This window comes from Hemibagrus wyckioides, linkage group LG15 (assembly GCF_019097595.1).
Source record: "Hemibagrus wyckioides isolate EC202008001 linkage group LG15, SWU_Hwy_1.0, whole genome shotgun sequence".
Taxonomy (NCBI): Eukaryota; Metazoa; Chordata; class Actinopteri; order Siluriformes; family Bagridae; genus Hemibagrus; species Hemibagrus wyckioides.
Genome location: NC_080724.1, coordinates 17,269,721 through 17,290,000, shown reverse-complemented (window position 1 = coordinate 17,290,000; position 20,280 = coordinate 17,269,721). Strand labels below are relative to the sequence as shown.

Sequence of the window (20,280 nt, the reverse complement as noted above, 5' to 3'; positions counted from 1 at the left end):
CATAACTGTCAGCAAAAGCCGAGATCTAAGAAATAAAACGTTAGGATGTGATGTTATTGGAAAATAATCCACAATAGGATGCCAAATGACGCAGTTTGGAGTCTCACTGTGTTTTATTCTTCTTATACCACAACAACTTGCCTACAATAAGATTTTGTTGCCTGCAGTAACATTTTCATGATACAATGTTGTCATAAATGTGTCCATTTTCGTCCAGCTAAGACATGCCGGGTGTTGCTGTACAACTGATAATGCACTCAAAGCGAGTTTGAGTTCGGACATTGTCCATGATTGCGCTTACTGCTCTAGAAAACGTCCTCTGGCCTCGCTGGATCAGATTATTAGCGAGCCGATTGTTTGGAGAGGGTGTGGACGGCTTTAGGTATTTTAACGACAGCTGGTCCCGTTCTAATTTTAAAGCCAACGTCGATATTGTGCATGTAAGAAAAGAGGATCGGGATATTTGAAAGAGCGTCCGACTTACAAAAGGATCGGAGCCAAACATTTGTTAATGGAAACCCAAAAGGGATATGGGAACAAAAGTGCTGTGGATACGCTAGAACGTGTTAAAGCAACTTTTAACCCTTAAAAAAAAAAAAAAAAAAGCGCTCGCTCTCTCTATTTTTAAGGAGCGCCATGTACTTGTTGAACAGGGGAGTCTGAACTTGTATCCATCATGGAAAAGTGGGATTACTCAAAAGAGAGACAGCGGGGAGAATCATGCGCGTGTTTCCCTAAGCTCTTTGTCATATCCTGTAGAGTCATCTTGTTTTGTTTTAAACGCCATATCCGAGCCGAGCCAGCGTTCCCCCGGTGAGTCAACGCCTGAAGGAGCTATAAAGCTGCGACGTCATGGAGAAGCGCGAGATATAAGCAACAGTTTTGCAACCGAACCCAGATTATAGCTATCTCTTCTCCATTTCCTTTCCTTCCTTCCTCCCACTTTTTACTCCAGACCCTCTGTGACACGCCCCGGTGACGCCTGGACTTGCTGCATGTTTGGAGAGGATAGAGACGGATGGGACGCGTCATTTCTTTGACAGTCCAGTTTATTCCACGTTTGACGTCGAGCTGTGTAACGGTCAGCCGTTTGTAGTGAACGTGTCTGCGTTTTATCAGCCTAACCTACTGAGTAAGCGCACACACACACATTGGGATTTCCTTCTCTTAAAAAGTGTGTGTTTCCCAACAGCCTGTGGATGGAAAAAGTGTGTAGCGTCAGAGATGGGCAGCGTTTCTGATTTATGAGATATGTATTTAAAAGGAAAATTTGATCAGGAGGAAGCATGTTCTATTTTATGTATCATAGTTGCTGGGGATTTTTAAAGAAAGCTAAAGCTAGAAATTTTTCAAGTAGACTGTGTCTAATCTTCGCAACCCAACTGGTGTTCCCAATGAACCCAAATGTTCTCTACACGGGCAGTGGTGGCTCAAGTGGTTAAGGCTCTGGGTTTCGGAGGATCGGGGTTCAAACCCCACCACCACCAAGCTCCATTGTTGGGCAATTGAGCAAGGCTCTTAACCCTCTCTGCTCCAGGGGCTCTGTATAGTAGCTGCCCCTTGCGCTCTGACCCTAACTTCCTTAGCTAGGATATGCGAAGAAAAGGATTCTCGGGATCTTAGCAGTTGTATTGTAAAATAAACCAACACCAACAAGCGACGTCTGTCTCTGCCTTATTTGCATTACTGTCACTGCCAACACTGCCGTTTTTTTTTTTTTGTGTTTACTTGTTCATTTTGACAGAGTTGATATTCTTGTTTTCAAAACGAATCTAACACCACCGATACAGCAGGTACACGCTGTAAAGTCTAACAGCGGGAGCGGTATTGCAAAACACACTGCAATCTTTAGAAGCGGCATCACTCAATACACTTTAATGAGATGATATTAAAAAATCTAGAGTTTCCTTTGGCAGCAGTTCAGAACGTGTGCTGAGATCTCAGAGGTGTTAGCCTGGCAGAACCTTCTGGAAAGACGTACCCGGGTTCCTTTTAAAGTAAACTGACAATGGCATGCATGGTGGATTGCTTCTTTCTTTCTTTCTTTCTTTCTTTCTTTCTTTCTGTCTTTCTGTCTTTCTGTCTTTCTTTCTGTCTTTCTTTCTGTCTTTCTTTCTTTCTTTCTGTCTTTCTGTCTTTCTTTCTGTCTTTCTTTCTGTCTTTCTGTCTTTCTTTCTGTCTTTCTGTCTTTCTTTCTTTCTGTCTTTCTTTCTTTGTCTTTCTGTCTTTCTGTCTTTCTTTCTGTCTTTCTTTCTGTCTTTCTGTCTTTCTGTCTTTCTTTCTGTCTTTCTTTCTTTCTGTCTTTCTTTCTTTCTGTCTTTCTTTCTTTCTGTCTTTCTTTCTTTCTGTCTTTCTGTCTTTCTTTCTGTCTTTCTGTCTTTCTTTCTGTCTTTCTGTCTTTCTTTCTGTCTTTCTGTCTTTCTTTCTTTCTGTCTTTCTTTCTGTCTTATTGGTGTAATTGCGTTCCAGCTGCAGCGCCTCAGAGGAAATCGGCTACTGGGCAAAGCCTCAGCGTAGGCCGAAGCTCTTGGATGGACAGAATGTGAGTGGAGGAAGAACAACGTTTTTTAAAGTTCTGTAGCAAAATGGAGAAGGAAATGATCCAATCAATCAATGTTTCTCTTAATGCTGATGAGTTCAATGACATCTATGATTTCCCAGTTGAACTCTTTTCTTTAGAAACTTTTCACTAACCCGAAATATACACTGTTTTCCAGTCGATGGTAAATGACGTGCATAATGTGATGCCGCTAGCTTTAGCAGAATACAATGAAATTTTAAAATGTCCAAAAGGGAATCACGGCGTGGGCCGAATTAATAGACATTTCCCGGTGTCGTCGGCCATTTTGAAATTTTTTCCTCCACTACGTGAGCAAATCCGTGGCCTTTGAGTGCATCCGACATTTCACTCTTGATTTTTTTTTTCCCCCGGTTATAATAATGTTCTAATATGTTATTGTTTCCATAGTAACAGCTCATACACTTGTACGAAGTAAAAACCTGCAACTGTTATCACTTTGTGGTCACTTTCTGTTAGGTGACGTTTATTTAACGTTTCTGAAAGAGACATTCACAGTGGTCAGGGAGAGATGATGGTGAGGAATGACTTTAATATAAGTAAGAACCAAGAGAACGATCTAACTATAAATCGCTCGAACGCATTATGTTTTGCTCATTAATAATTAAACATTGTAATTGTTGCTAAATATCTGCGGTATAAGCGGAATAACACACTCCAGACCCTGCTGCTGTAATAATACGCAAACTCCATACCAATATAATGTGTGTTTTGGTGGTGGCAGCACTCCACATGTTCATTTGCAGTTGCTTTTAACGTCGCATGAAGAAGTTAGTGCTATAAATGTTATAACTTGTGATACTCTCTAGCCAGCATTAGCTCAGTTAGCGCACTAGTGTGCATTAGACCGAGTGCAGAAACCAAGGTACTGTCTTTATTTAGTCTGTGCTGTGTGAATGGTTTCCTGCGTTCTCTGTGTGTGTGTGTGTGTGTGTGTGTGTGCGCGCGTGCAGTATTTATTCTGTCCACCTCAAACCTCAGCACAGACCCCAGAATACGCACCCGAGCCGTGACTCACGCACACGCCCTGCAGATCTCGTTAGGCCGCTCTGGCTGAAAAGTTTACAGAAGTCATTCTGAAGCCTGTGTGTTAATTAAGCTCGCAGCAGTGGTACAGTATACATTCAGATAGCACCCCTCTGCCGAATCAGCATGCTTCAGTCTTTAAACAGAAGCACCTGGCTATTGTTAGCACTGACTGTTTATCTGCTGTCAGGACAGCGTGTGTGTGTGTGTGTGTGTTTGAGTTTGAGTGTTCCGTGTCGAATGTGTTGCCTCGCCGGTCAGCCGAACGAATCGGCGCAAGAGAAGAGAGGCAGAGCATACACGTTCAAGATCACGGAGATATGGTGAGAGTATCCAGATTTTGACTCCTAATCTTTGGCTAGCTAGCTGTAGACTTTTTTTTTTTTTATTAAAAAAGTATTTGCTTTGTTTGGCTACATCCCAGTCCACGTATGCAAAACAGTAAGGTTTCTCATGGCTGTATGGATAGTTAAGGCTCTTGGCTCACTACGGGAGCTTCCTCTCTGATAGGCGGGGTGTTCTGAGGAATGTATGCATTTGCATAAAACAATAAAAGGGCCAGTGTGTTTTACAAACGTATAAAAATTTGGGTTTAGTCTTAAACACCTCAAACACATTTACACTATATTGCCAAATGTTTTGGGACACCCTTCCAAATCATTGAATTCAAGTGTTGTTTTCAGGGGTTGGGCTTGGATGAGCGAGTTTGGTGTAGAATCCTGACCTCAATCTGATAGAACATCTTTTGGACCTTCTCGTCCAACATCAGTGCCTGACCTCTCAAATATACTTCTGGTGGAATGGTCAAAAAATTCCCATTAACACACTCCAAGACCTTGTGGAAAGACTTCCCAGAAGAGTTGAAGCTGTTATAGTGGCAAAGGCTGGGGCCAGCTCCATATTACATTCATGTGCTTGTAAAGGCAGACGTCCCAGTCTTGACCTGACTCGCAGTCTCCGCTATAATTCATCCCAAAGGTGTTCTATCGGGTTGAGGTCAGGACTCTGTGAAGTTCCTCCACACCAAACTCGCTCATCCATGTCTTTATGCACCTTGCTTTGTGCACTGGTGTGCAGTCATGTTGGAACAGGAAGGGGTCATCCCCAAACTGTTCCCTACAAAGTTGGGAGCAATGAAATGGTCCAAAATGTCTAGTTTGCTGAAGGATTATTGTTCTTTTCACTGGATCTAAGGGGCCGAGCCCAACCCGTGAAAAACAACACCTGAAATCAATGATTTGGAAGGGTGTCCCAAAACTTTTGGCAATACCGTGTATCTACCCAGCACTAGTGAGAAATCAGTGAAAATCAGATCACATAAATAGTGCTGCATTTAAAATAAACTAAATGAACTTGTACTCCAGTCCCAGTCTTATGGCAAGCAGTGAGCAGTTAAGCAATGGGGATAAATATTGAACAGGCCAAGCTTTTCAGTTCACACAAGCCAGGATGTTATTCATTTCCTCAGAACAAAGCGTCAGTTAGGTGATTTCTCACCATGAATAAGAGAATATATTCAACAAATGTTAGATAATTGTAAACACATGTTACCACTGTATGCGCTCAGATTTGATTAGCTCTTATTAGTTGGGCTGGTTTCACATGTTGGGTAGAAGTGAGTGTTTGTGTTTCTGTGGGTGACCCCATCCCCTGCCTCAGCAGCGGTTATTCGGGGAGATACCCTTTAGACTCCATGTTCAGCAGTGCAGCTCATATAAAAACGATTATGAGGACTATTTCAACATTTGAAAACTTGTCAGAATTGTCGAACACTGCTATGGAGTATGAACAGAATGAGACAGAGCTTTTGTCTTATTTGTTAAAGTTTATCTTGTGGTATTGAGCTTCATCACAGCAGCATTACATCACAGGGTGTGTTTCTCTGCCAACTACCAGTGTTAAGTTGTCATGTGTGGTTGTGTGTGTCACACATCTGAGTATCACTTGCCTCCAGGGCAGAAAAACAGGCTTGTGTGTGTGTGTGTCTCCCCCCAGTAGTTCAAGCCCTATCTGTAGCATCGTGCTCTATTCCCATGAGCGTGTATCTGGTGAGGTCTCAGAGGTCACTAGGGTTCAGTGTGACTTTTCTTCACTCCATTGAGCCCTAAAGGCCTGTTCAGGGCTTTGGGGCGGAGCTTTCCCAATCCTATAATAACAGCCACGCCTGTTTGAACTGTTGTTTCACACTGATTGATAGAAATTAACACTTTTAATAACAAGGTGTTACAAAAACGTTTGCATGCTTTATTGAAAATAAATGATGTGCCAAGTCTATAATTGATTTTATTTGTTTGCCAGATTATTGCCTGGGGTTTTGGTTGTTTATTAAGCAGTACTAAGTCCTTTAAAGCTCCTTTTTATCTGTTGATCTTGGCAGGATTAATATATTAAGGATCCCAGCTCTAAACGAAAGTGTGTTTTTTGTTTTTTAAAACGGTTAACTCCTCTTGGATGTCTTGTGATTATATAGCATTGGTATTTGGGTCAAATGTGGCTGAATTCATATATTTTTTTTTTTTCCATTTCAGCAGATATTTTGAAACGGATTCAGAGAGTGTTTCTGCGAGAAGAGATTCGGTATCTGGGGAGATTTCCATATGAAAGAGCTTTCTTTATTACTTAATTTATTTATTTAGTCACTCATCCAGTACACGTGTAGTTTTACACAGATATTACTCATGCTCTCTTTCATGTTGTCATCACCGTGTACACACACACACACACACACACACACACACACAGGCCTCAGAGCCACACCCTTTTAGCACGGCTTGATTATCAGAGTCACATTGAGAGAGCTTCCTGAATCACGGTGTCCTTATTTGTCAGGTTAAATGAGGCGGGAGCCCAGAGGGAGAGTCTCACTAATAGAAACAACCGAAACACTGGAGCAGCACAGCCAGGCGCTGGTGAACGTGACCTACTTTAACTTCCTGCTCGGGGAGCTCACGGTTAAACTGTAGCAGCGCTCTCAGACACTCAAGAAGAAGCGCCGGAACAAAGATGAACTTTAGGCTTACATCATAGTTCACGAGCATGCATTTACATCTATTCATGAAGTGGATTCATTCTAACACTTTTGAATAGAAAGGATTGTATTCTGGTTTATAGGGCTTTTGTGATGTCATGCCACAGTGTTGTTTGGATAATTGGAATGCTGAGGCATTAAAAACTAGCATAAAAATGGTCATTGATTATCTATCTATCTATCTATCTATCTATCTATCTATCTATCTATCTATCTATCTATCTATCTATCTATCTATCTATCTATCTATCTATCTATCTATCTATCTTTGCTGTTTCATGTTCAGTATCATTCATAAACTAATTCCTAATCTTAATGTAATTTCAAATATACACCAATCAGGCATAACATTATGAACACTGACAGGTGAAGTGAAGAACACTGATGACCTCCTCATCATGGCACTTCTTAGTGGGTGGGATATATTAGGCAGCAAGTGAACATTTTGTCCTCAAAGTTGATGTGTTAGAAGCAGGAAAAATGGACAAGCATAAGGATTTGAGTGAGTTTGATGAAGGGCCAAATTGTGATGGCTAGACGACTGGATCAGAACATCTCCAAAAAAGAACAGTGGTGAACCGGCGACAGGGTCATGGGTGGTCAAGGCTCATTGATGCACGCGGGGAGCAAAGGCCCGTGTGATCCGATCCAACAGACGAGCTACTGTTGCTCAGATTGCTGAAGAAGTTAATGCTGGTTCTGATAGAAAGGTGTCAGAATACACAGTGCATGACCGGTCAGGGCCGTTTTGGCAGCAAAAGGGGGACCCGCATTATATTAGGCAGGTTATGCCTGATCGGTGTAATTTTCCTGATTATCAGTGCAGTGCTTCAGGCAATCTAAATGCCACACTACAGTTCAGTGTGTAAATTTGTAAGCCCTGTACGCATCCATCTGTGAAATTACACACGCTTTTAGTGACTCAGCATTTTTATATATAGTTTATAGCTTAAATACTTGTACTTGTATAAAGTATGCATCATTCTCTCTCTCTCTCTCTCTCTCTCTCTCTCTGAGGTAGCTACATGTGTGTAACAGGATAAGGATAATTACTTTTGTATAAGCAACCAATGTTACTATTCTGTTGAGATTTTCTTTATATTCACTGAATTTAGCATAACTTTTACATAATGCACTCAGGACTATGGCTCATTTGTACTTTTTGAAATGGGGCAAATCTCACATCTCTTTGTCCGTCTGTTTTTTCCCCCCCAGTCTATGAAGTTTTAGTGTTGTGGTGTTATTAATAGCTATGATTTCACTGTTTATATGAAACTTAACTGAATCAAGTTTTTAATTGCTAGGTGGTGTAGCGTGAGCATGATCTAGTCACCTAAACCAGTTCCCTTGTGAAAGCTCAGGTGTTAGCTCAGGGTCTGATTTTATTCAGAGATTTGATAAATACCTGATCAGATCATGTTGGATGTATGAAAGTTCATTGTCCAATCACATGGAACCAGTGTACACGTCTGAATTAAGTAGTGAGCTTTGTTTTTTTTCAGTGTACAAAGACAATACTGTTTTATAGAGGATGAGCAGTTTTGGTTATAATGTTCAGGTTGCCCTTTATTGCTTTAACAAAGACAACATTCTCATTAATCTCGGTAATGATACATGTATTCAGAATCTAAAAATATTACTGAAAACCAGCAGATAATACAAATAATCCTGTGTTATTATAACGCGTTCCAACTGCCAAGATAAACTTCAGTAGTTGTACTTGTACACAAGCCAGAAGTGAAGTTTCTACATTCTCTGTCTTTACATATAATTGATGTAAAGCTGCAGGTTCATATGCATTTGAAAATATATTAATAATATTAAATATAACCTTCTCTCTCTCTCTCTCTCTCGCTCTCTCTTTATGCATAGCTTTCAATGTCATCAGTCACACCCAAAGTAGTTAAAAGACCTTTAAATAAATCGGATGTAAATGCATCTCTCGTGACATCAGTTCCCTTGTCTCACCAGCTTCCGGTTTGTCACACCTTCACCTCTCTGCTCACACCCACTAATCCCCGTACACAGCATGCAAAACCGTCACGTCTGCTTCCAATTCTTCACCATGTCCTCGGCGTCTGGTCCCCCCCCCCCCAGCTCAGAAACTGTCCTCAGTCTCAAAGATTATCTTGTAAGCTTGAATTGTTTTGTTCTGCCAGAGAAAAATTTTTGTTTTTGAAGCCTTAAGGGATTAATTCACTGACTGGAAGGGTTTTTTAGACGGATGCCATGGAGACTGGTTTTGGAGACTCTCGTACCATGTGGACGTGCGTATAGAGGGAGAATGATCTGACCGTATAATCATAAACAGGATGTAATATACACCTACCTAAACTGTACAATCCTATCCTAAGGTCAACAATGACCCGCTGGTAACCAGTACGCTGTCACCATGGAGTTGGATCACAATGGGACATGCTGTTAGAGCAGAATAATCAACGATCGGCTCCGATGAGGCGTCCAAACATAACGGAGATTATTGTTACCATCCTAAAGTATACGGTCATGTTAGAAAAAGTGTGATTTTATATAATTATACCCAAGCAACAATTACTTACAAGCATCTTAACCATGTGTAACGTTGTGGAATGTCCACAAGACAAGTTTTTTCCTGTTAAATCACTTAAGTGGCTGTTCTCTCACAAGTCTTTTTGTTTTTCTCTTTAATTCAGAAGGTGACGTTGCTGAGAAACCACAGGATGCCAGAGTGCTGCCATCGTAAAGCCTCTTTACCTTTCAGTTCTGTGTAATCCAGGATTACTGAGTATTAGATCATGACTGTGTGTGTGTGGGTTTGAGAGAGAGCGAGAGAAAGATAGATGGAGATTTTGGATATTGTTGCTCTCTAAGCTAATATGTTACTGGCTCACTTTGGACTTTGGCCAGGCCTGTAATTGATATTGCTCATTTATAACACTGTTAACACAAAATATTAGAGAGGTGTAAAGATTTTAATTATTTGGATCCGCGAAGTGTGTCCATTCTGGTGGAGGTGGTGTGACTATATATACCAGTGAAGGAGGCATGGCCTCTGTACATGTTTGTATTAGTGAAGGGGGTGTGGTCTTTGAGGAGGTGTGATCTCTGTACTTTTCCATTTCAGTGAAGGGGGTGTGGTCTCTGTGCCTGTTTGTTTTAGTGAAGGGGGTGTGGCCATTGAAGAGGTGTGATCTCTGTGCTTTTCCGTTTCAGTGAAGTGGGTGTGGCCTCTGTGATGGTCAGTTAAGTCGAAGGAGGTCTCACCTATGTGAAGGAGTGGTGGTCTCTGTATAGGTCAATTTCAGTGACGAAAGCATGACCACCACTGAAGGGGGTGTGGCCTTTGTGTCTGTGCATCTCAGTGTTTTTTTTCTTCTAAGAGGACATCATGCTAATCTCAATAATTGATTAAAGACACAGTAAAAGAGACACACGGCTAATTATTAATGTTGAATATTTCAGAGTAAGTTGCAGCTGTGAACCAAGCGCTGTTCTGATTAGCGTGCCTGAGTGTGTCATTGTGGTCGAGGCCGTGTGATGTTTGTACAGCGATCAGACAGGATGTGACGTTAGTGCCAGGTTCCCAGGTGGGCAAAAACCAACCACAGCAACTACTTCCTCATGTGCTTTTTGAGCCTCTGTGCTAAATGTGCACTGACTGCACTTTGCTGATAAGCCTTTCTGTGTGTTTTATTTCCTTTGTGTGTGTATTTGTGTGTGTTTGTGTGTGTGTGTACGCTGGGGGCAGAGCCAGGAGGTGTATATCTTAAACATGCCACTAAATGAGTGAAGCAGCAGTCAGATAAGCAGGCAGAGTGTCGGTCAAAGGAAGTTAACTGTAACGGGATCTCCTCATTCCTGACAGCTGTGTTATTACCTCAGGCACAGGTGTGTGAGAATACTGCATGAGGTCTGTAACCAGCTTTGCTAATCTCTGGATCTCAAATTTTACCTCAGCAGCCACATTTGTCACCAAACCTCTGGGTGTAAGGGAGTTTTTTAGTATCTGTGGTTTTAGTAACTGCAGATTTAGTTTGTAAATGACTTTTTGTTTTTTTGTTTTTTTTTTAGTTGTGTTTTAAGGCGCTTAATGGTACGTGTTACTCCATCTAATTTTCCTGCAAAGAAAAATCAAATCTTAATGTTTTATTAACAATATGCACTTTTTTAAAGAAAAGATTTGATGAGATTTCAACTTTTTTAGTTTGCACCAAATCTAGCAGATCAGTCCAGGCATGTTAGACACCTGCTTGCTTTGTCCTGGAGCTATGGGGCAAATGTAGCTAAAGGTATACAGTGTATGATTAAGGTTTGTGTTTTGGGTGTGACACGTAATCTTTACTTATAATCATATTTTAATTAAAATTGCTTTGTATTTGGAAATTTAAATGCAGATGGAGCTAAATTTCAGGAGAAAGAACCAGATTGAAGAGTGATCCTGGTTGAGCAGGATGATGGCCTCTGTAATATTCCAGTGTTAATATACACAGCAGGGTTTTGTTCATTTTTATCGAGTACAGTATGCCAGCAAACCAGCTCCCAACCTTCCTCAGCAATCCAGCTCCTAACCTTCCTCAGCAAACCAGCTCCCAACCTTCCTCAGCAGGTCTGAAGAACTGGACCTGGAACCGGTGTGAGATAAATATTTATACAAAAGACTGAAGTGACAGAATTTCATGACTTGCTAGAAACATTAGTCTGTTAGACACACACACAAAAAAAAGTGAGCTGTTTGATTACGTTTATAGTCTGTGGAAGACGGTGTACTTTTGATATTTCTCTGAACCATCAATGATTCAGCAGTGATTCATTGACGTTGTGATTCATTCAGACCAGCAGGCACACAGTTTCTCCTCTTGTACTGAGAGAGAGAGAGAGAAAGAGAGAAAACAACATACAGTGACGGGAAATTTATTATACTAGCAATAAAAAAAATAAGCCATGCATATAGTGTCAGACATCATCTCATACTAAACTATAGGCCTTTATCAATTCATTCACAACTTCCTCTTTACAAGTGGTTTAAAGGAACAGATCTCATAGTGCTCTGTACTCAGATTTGAGCCAGAAGTGGGCGTGGCCTACATCTGAGTTCTACCACTGTGTCTTTTTAGAAAAAGAGAGAAGTAATATTTTACTGGAAATATATATAAGGACTAAAAACAACATCATACGTAACGTAATATAGTTATTTGTAACTCCTGAACTCTGTAACCTCAGCTACGTCACTGCAGTTCACAGTAGCAGGAACTTTCTGGGTTTTATGTCTAATGTGACCACAAGATGTAAGCTAGGAAACAATGAAATCTTTCCTATAATCAAGGAACTGTTGTTTATACGTGACAACAATTGCCGTCTACTAATGCGAATAATAATATTAATGCTAATATGATATTAATATTTTATCAGATTTACTACTGCTGCATTTTTTTCATATGATTTTTCCCCAAAATGTTTATATGCTCTGGTTCTTCAGCATGGTTTATGGTCTATACGGAGCTACAGCTTTATAAATCCCATTTTGTATAGAAATAAGGGGTTCTTTTGGACAAAATATTAATGTAATTTGCATATCCGTATTTGTGTCTGTCCGGTGATGTAAGTAAATTTCAGGCATCTACTCAGTACGGTTTATTTCATGAACATTATTTATATTTTTAAGCCACAGAGCTTCCTGGATTCTTTCACTGATAAAACACATCCGCTAAATATGATAACATGGATAAGCATGGGTTGCGATTTCCACCAGCATGACAAAAGCGAAAAGACCTCGGCGAATAATCTTCCCACTCTCCTGGAGGTCCTCAGATCCCACTCTGAGAAAACAGTCGGTGTGGAGATATATGTTTATTCCTGAAGAAGGTGTTCACATACACAGCTGTACTCTCTACTTTATTTAGAAGCAGTGCAGCCATGCTGTACGTAGAGAGACAGTTCTGTCCTCTCTGGAAGCTGTGTGTGTGTGTGTGTGTCCTTGAAAAGCTCATCACGTTATCTTCAGCAGCGGTGGATACTCCAGTTCCGTGTTTCTCCTGTCACACTCTGCAGCAGCTCCTCCAGGCCCGTGGCTGTGTGGGTGGGTGCTGGATCCAAGCTCTGCTCTGCTTTTTTTGGACTTTCAGCTTTCTAAATTTGGCGTGCCTGTTTCTGTCCCAAATCCCACCGCAGGGAATTTAGCAAACGGCTGCTCTGGGATTGCAGTCCTGGAAAGTGGGATGTGCGCAAATCGATTTTGCTTTGGATTGAGTGCGGACGGCCTCAATAGACAAAGCTAGAGAGTTAATGTGGATAGAGACAGACAATGTTTGTGTGTGTGGATGAGAAGTCAGAGACATCAGTGATGAAGGTCATCAGTGTTGGACCAGCTACATTTTAGTTTGCCATCAGATGTCGATGCTTCATCACATGCGCACACACTGAATATTTAGAGATTTGCTCAGAGTGTGTAGTGTGTGAGAAGCTTCTGAAGCTGATGGAGTGTTAGATACATCAGGTTTGATATGCAACTATATACAATATAAAAATCAAGTACACATATGAACTACACCGATCAGGCATTACATTATGAACAGGTGAAGTGAATAACACTGATGATCTCCTCATCATGGCACCTGTTAGTGGGTGGGATATATTAGGCAGCAAGTGAACATTTTTGTCCTCAAAGTTGATGTGTTAGAAGCAGGAAAAATGGACAAGCGTAAGGATTTGAGCGAGTTTGACAAAGGGCAGAATTGTGATGGCTAGACCACTGGATCAGAACATCTCCAAAACTGCAGCTCTTGTGGGGTGTTCCCGGTCTGCAGTGGTCAGTATCTATCAAAAGTGGTCCCAGGAAGGAACAGTGGTCATGGGCGGCCAAGGCTCATTGATGCACGTGGTGAGCGAAGGCTGGCCCGTGTTATCCGATCCAACAGACGAGCTGCTGTTGCTCAAATTGCTGAAGAGGTTCATGCTGGTTCTGATAGAAAGGTGTCAGAATACACAGTGCATGATGGGTCAGGGCTGTTTTGGCAGCAACAGGGGGACCAGCATAATATTAGGTAGGTGGTCATAATGTTTGAAATGTAATTCAAATCACGAATTCGTATTGATGCTTTCATTCTGATTCTTGTTTCTATGGTAACTGTTATTCCACATAACCTAGGTTTAACAGAGTTGGAAAACATGTGCATTGGTTATACAGCATTTAATGAAGGAGTCTCCAGTGTCAGTGTTTGGTAAAAAGGTCCAGGTTTCCACCATGGGGAAGTGTTCAGGGCAGAGGGCTTTGTGCTTTCTGGTTGCTAGGTAGCACATCACAGTTTAGCTATGACGAAAAGTTTTGGTACCCAATATGGCGCGTGAAAGAGGTCACGTGACTGAAGGGCTGGACTGATGTCATAGGGCTTCTAGGTTTCGATTGCCCCTTGGATGTGATCAGATAAAATAGAAAATTAGATTCTAAATCTTTTAAATGTTGTTTGTTTTCGTCTGTCTCTAGTCTTTTGCATGTGTGTTTGTGTGAGCGCATGCATACTTCCTCCGCATGCTTGGGTTTTTCCAGACACACTGAGCTCGGATGAGGCAGGAAGCCTGACCAGCTTATCGTTTCCTCTGCTACTGAGCTGTGTGTGTGTGTGTGTGTGTGTGTGTGTGTGTGTGTGTGTGTGTGTGTGTGTGTGTGTGTGTGTGGGGTGTGGATGATGGATAGGATCAAACACAGATGCACATTAAATGCACAATGACACAGTGACACAGATAAAGTCCTCACACACAGGTCCACACCGACATAAGTGAGTGTCAAGGCATGTTGCTCTTGGCTCAGAGCTGTGTGTGTGTGTCTGTGTGTGTGTGTGTTGAGGCAAGCTCTTAAATTTGGCCAATGCTGTGTGTGTGCTGGCCAGTTGGCCCCGGCCATCGTCCAATCAGCACATTCCTCCTCATGAATACACTGGGGCTGATTTTGGCAGGCGGTGCAGGGTGGGGGACCAGTCATATCCTGTCCACTAACTCTTACACACATACACGCGTGTGCACACACACACACACACACAGGGCTTTACATTAACCAAAATGATAATACAAACCCCAGGAATTCACGGTTACTCCCATAGTCGCCCTGCACAGTGTCAGACAGGTGCTCGGCTGTTGCCTTAGAGGAAGTGTGAGGGACTGTGTGAAGTCTCTCTGTGTGTGTGTGTGTGTGTGTGTGTGTGTGTGAGAGAGAGAGATCTGGGACACAAAGGTGCCTCAGTGCTGATGGAGCACTGCCAGTGTGTGCGCTCTGAATTCTTGTTGTTGTCGTTGTTTGAACACAGGCTCTACTCTGTGTGTGTGTGTGTGTGTGTGTGTGTGTGTGTGTGTGTGTGTGCGTGCGCCGTGTGAGATCTTACTCCTTCCATTACATCAGTCCCCCTGTAGCACGGTCTCACACACTGCTGCACACAACCATACAAACGCTTCACTCTGCCTCTTGTGTGTGTTTGTGTGTAACTCTTTGCAATTGTGTGTTTGTGCTCGAGTGTGCATTTGTGTTTTTTTTAAAAAATTTTTTATTTTTTATTTGCATATATGTGTTTTGTGTGTGTTGTGTCTGTGTTGTCTTTGAGTGTGTGTTGGAGTGTCTGTCCATTTGTGAGTTTATTTGTTTGTCTTTTTATTTTTTTTTGTCCTGCATGTTTGAGTCCCTGCTGTTTTCCTGAGGTGTGTATTAGTGTGTTAGTGTGTTGGAGTATATTAAAGTGTGTGTTGGAATATGCATTTGTTTGACTGCAAGCTTTTTGATGTGTGTGTGTTTGTGTGTGTGTGTGTTTGAAAATCGAGTGTTTGTTATATTCCTCTGTTCCTTTACATTGTATAAACCTGAGTCACATCAAAGGTGCCATCAGGAAAATCCCAACACTTTTAGCATGTTTTAACTGACGAAGCTGGGCTAACACAAGACTGTCTGTCTGTCTGTCTGTCTGTCTCTATCCATCCATCCCGCCATTCCGCCATCCATCTGCCTGTCTGTCTATCCTGTCTGTCTGCCTGCCTGCCTGCCTGCCTGCCTGTCTATCCATCCATCTGTCTATCTATCTGTCTATCTGTCTGTTTGTCTGTCTGTCTATCGATTTGCCTGTCTATCTGTCTCTCTGTCCGTCTGTCTGCCTGCCTGTCCGTCTGTCCTTCTGTCTGTCTGTCTTCCTGCCTGCCTGTCTATCTATCTGTTTGTCTGTCTATCTAACTATCTATCTATCTATGTAGGTAGTAACATGTACTCATGTTTTCTTTACATTTCTGCAGCAGTTAAATTTGTGCTGAAAGTTCTGCTCTCTGCGACTCCTCAGGGATTAACATTCAGAGCTGGGGGGAAAAACAACGTGGGCCCCGAAAAGCAACCAATCAGGACGAGGAGGCATCTCTGTGTGCCTGTCAATCATTCAGCCTGTCCATTTAAAAAAAATATATAAAAAAGCCTCTTTTCTCAGTTCAATAGTATGTTTAAAGGGGTGTGGCTTCAGTGGAGCGTTATAGAACAGGCCTGAGTTTGTAGTTAGACTTCAGATCAGCTAGTTAGCTTTATCTTCACTATAACTGTTACTGAATTCAGCTTGCTATTATTTTCAGCCTCCATTCTGTTCTAATAAATAAATTAGCTAGTTGTGCTAGCACATTAACATGCACAGGGGCTTGTGATTTAATACAGCAGGGTGAGTCAGTTTTGTGTGTGTGTGTGTGTGTGTGTGTGTGTGTGTGTGTGGGAGCACACTTTGGAGTGCTGATTTGCTACTTAGCCTATTAGTGCTTCTGTGTTACTTGAGAGAGTTTAGACAGTTCATTGTTGCTCATACCAATAAAACTTTATTGGCTGAGTGTAAAAGGAGTGGAGTGGGAGATTATGTGACTGTGTGTGAGAGAGAGAGAGAGAGAGCAGGGAAGGGCTATGATGGCAGGAGGTAGCTGCAGTATTTCTAGTCCACATTCTCAGGCTAACCAGGCGTGAATTTCAGCTCAATGCTAGCCATCTCTCTGCGTTTAAAAGCGAGAGAGTTTTCCTTTCTCTTCCTTTTCTTTCCCTGTTTCTCCCTGAATAAATCTAGAGTGCAGCTCAACAGGCTCCCTTGGCTCTTCTTCAGCTCCGCCTTTCAGTTCTTTTGTTTGCCGAGTTCATGTTGAGGCCCACGTTGGCCTTTTCCTGGGGAGTCAGTGCCCAAAACAAACATGGCCGCACGGGTTCTGCTTATCGCTCACGCTCTGGAAAAGATGAGAACACGTCCTGTGAGACAGAGCAGTTCCTTTGGTGGCTTATCTAGTCATGTGGTTTCCCACAGGCAGGAATAGTGTGTGTGTGTGTGTGTGTGAGAGAGAGAGACACTCTGCAGATTTCTCATTGCTTCACACATATAGTCTGTTATTGTTGTTGTACATTGTGTGTGTACACATGTGGGAGACAAGTGTGGGTGTGCACGCATATGTGTGGTGTAGAGGGAGTGGTGGGGGTCCTGTGGTTTTTTTTTCTGTTAGTGAGAGACACTCCCCTAGGCTGTGGGGTGTGTGTGTGTGTTTTGTGTTGTGTGCTTTGGGGAGCTAGAACAGTGGACTTTAGCCTGAGTAATGGCAGTGAGATTTGGAGCACTGGTCAAGGTTTTGTGTGCGTGTGAGAGAGAGAGAGAGAGAGAGATGTTTGTGTGAGTGAGGGTAGTTTGTGTGTGTGTGCGTGCAGGAGTGTGTTTTTGTGTGAATAAATGTGAGAGTGTATAGTGTGCAAGTGTGTGTGTGTGAGATATGGAGCTTCTTGTGATGTTGGTGACATTCTGCTTTTAGGTTGTAGTTTCCAAGCTTTAACACTCTACAAGCTTCCACTTAACCCACTGTTAGGCTCTTGTGAGGGGGGAGGGGTGTGTGTGTGTGTGTGGCCACAAGGTCTTATTAAACCAAGGACTATAATTTTCATCTCAGCCCACCCTGAAAACACACACACGTTCTTACAAAAAGAAATGATTAAAGCTTGAAGAGGAGACATGTCCACTTATGAGGCATCAGTATATAGAATATATAAAGAATATGGGTGTAGGGGTGTATGGGAGTATGGGAATATGGGTGTAGGGGTGTATGGGAGTATGGGAATATGGGTGTAGGGGTGTATGGGAGTATGGGAATATGGGTGTAGGGGTGTATGGGAATATGAGTGTATGGGAATATGTGTATTGTATTGAATCGTGTTGATATACGTCGTATTGCTGAGCTGTACACCAGAGTGAAGCAGAGTGATGGCATGACTCTGACTTGCATCATTCTCACATTTTTCCCTGACTCATTTTTTTGTGTGGATGATGTGTGATGTGTTCTCTCTCTCTCTTTCTCTCTCTTTCTCTCTCTCTCCCTGCACTCACTCTCTTCTCTGTTGTTGTTTTTTTCTACAGGTGATATCACACAAAAGGGCTACGAGAAGAAAAGAGCTAAGCTGCTGGCCCCATACATACCACATACCCAAAGTAAGAGCTTATTATCCCTCTCTCGCTCTCTCTCTCTCTCTCTCTCTCTCCCTCTCTCTCTCTCACACAATCTCTGAATCTCTTTGTTTATTGAAGTCAGTTCTGTCCCAAGTGCATACACTCTCTCTCTCTCTCTCTCTCTCTCTCTCTCTCTCACACACACACACACACACACACACACTTTCCCTGTGAGTCATGCATTAGGCCTGTGGAAAGGCGGCTCCAGCTTTAGACTGGTGTAAAGAAATAGTTCAGCCAAAGATGAACTTTATTATAGTCTTCCCCGCTTTACCCTGAGCCAGGACATGCCTCCAAAGTTTGCTAATTTAATCTACACGCCTAAATCATCACACACTGCGGGTAAGTCTTCATTTAATTAGAGATTAAGTCAGTATGTAATTAATTCCATAAATCGAATCGGAGGTTTCATCCAAATCACTTCTAGTGTGCTTTTCAGCCAGAGCTGATGCTGTGTGTGCTGATACCAAAATATGTCCCGAAGAACAACACCTCGTAAAAGGCCAAAACGTGACGACGACAGGAAGGTTATTTCGATCAGGGTCAGGAGTTTTTGGATTAAAATCTGAGAGTAAAGATTTGTATCATGCTCAGCCTAAAGCCACTAAAAGGGGGATGGCTAAAGAACACCCTCAGGACAGGCACAAATACACTCATAACAGTGATGAAACCTGAAACAGAACAAACATTACATCAAGCATTTTGTTTCTGTTTATGCGACCCAGCTTTCTGCACCATCCCAGATTACGGTGATAAAATAACTGCTGTTCTTATAGCATCTTATGGAGAAGATTATGGCAAGAGAATTCTTTGACCAGGATCGTAGAAGCATGCTGTAATGCTAGAAGTGTCTATAATAAAGAGACAAACTTGAGACAACAAGCATGTCTTGGCTGATGGACTGCATCTGAAAATCTCATTTCGGCTGACGTATTATTATCGTTCCAGCCAGGAAGTGTAAAATGAATAAATAAAGCAGTCATATTCATCATAGCAAGACGCAATTTCCAAAAGCTTTTGTACATGCACCGATATTGTGATTGCGTGTTATTAAAGGATCTCTAGAAATATTCATTAGTCCACAGCCCGACCAAATGTGTTTTGTTGAAAGTTACACAGGTTCCTTCAGGCTAAAAAGACTTTATTGCCGTTTTTTTTTTTTTTTTGGGTGTAAACTGTGTAAAAGTATCTACAGCTTCTTTCTGCCCTCTAGGGGTAGAGGATGAAACTGCATGTTGAAGGCATGCACAGACTTGTCCATCTGCTCTGTTTATTGTGACAAAGAAACTTGTTTTCATAAGTGCTTATGACTCCTGTGTGTACTCCGTCATTAAAATGGCTTACAGTACAGAGCGATCAATTGACAAACAACTACCGGTTGAGTGATTTAAGGAGATTATTTCAACACCGCCGCTGTATGAGCCTGCATCGGTGCATGGCGTATCATGGCTCTTAACAGGAAACTGGAGGAACTGAAAGAGATGAACTTGTTTTGTTTTGGTCAGGTTTTTCTTTTACTATGGTGTCATTTCTCGTTCTTACACTGACTCATTCACACAGGAAGTGTGCACATTTATTTCTACCCAGCTGGTTAACATTTGTCAGAAATGGATGTAAAAATTGGCACAGGATGTTATTAGTGTGGTTCAGAAACTCTAAACTACTGCATTACTTTTAAGATCTATAAAGCAGAAATCGCTGCACAAATCCCCAAATGTCACATGTTCAAAGGTGCCATTTTAAGCCTTTTGAAGCGTCACCCCTTGTTGTTTTTCTTTCACACCACACCTAATCTGTGTGCTTCCATGGTGTCTGTGTGGATAAGTGCAATAATTCAGTGATTTCTGTGTATCTTACATCCTTTCTGTCTGTGCTGAGACTGTGTGTGTGTTGCTGTTAATGTGTATAGATGTGGATCCAGGCTTAAAGAGTATCCACTTGGCTCCTGGCCCCGGTGTCGACTCCTCTCCCAGTCCAGACGCAGGACCGTCGGCCCCTCCACGGCAACACCGCTCACACCGCAGCGGGGGGGCCCGTGATGACCGTTACAGATCAGGTACCACCAACACACCATGATCATCTTAACCATGATCATCACCATCAGCATTACACTGAAACATTTTACCTGAGCCCCTGGAGTCGCTCTGTCTTTCCCAGTAAACGTTTCTATCTTGAATTCCTGGTTGCTGTGGTTT

General features: G+C 42.1%; 1 protein-coding gene across 2 annotated transcripts in view; it reads left to right on the top strand.

Moving 5' to 3' along the window:
* dip2ba (disco-interacting protein 2 homolog Ba) overlaps positions 1 to 20,280 on the top strand; it is a 48,731-nt gene that overhangs the window by 8,860 nt on the left and 19,591 nt on the right. For both annotated transcript variants that reach the window (XM_058409651.1, XM_058409652.1), the window contains exons 2-3: positions 17,996 to 18,067; positions 19,995 to 20,141. In XM_058409651.1, coding sequence (XP_058265634.1) covers positions 17,996 to 18,067; positions 19,995 to 20,141 — 219 coding nt within the window. The remainder of the gene's footprint in view (positions 1 to 17,995; positions 18,068 to 19,994; positions 20,142 to 20,280) is intronic.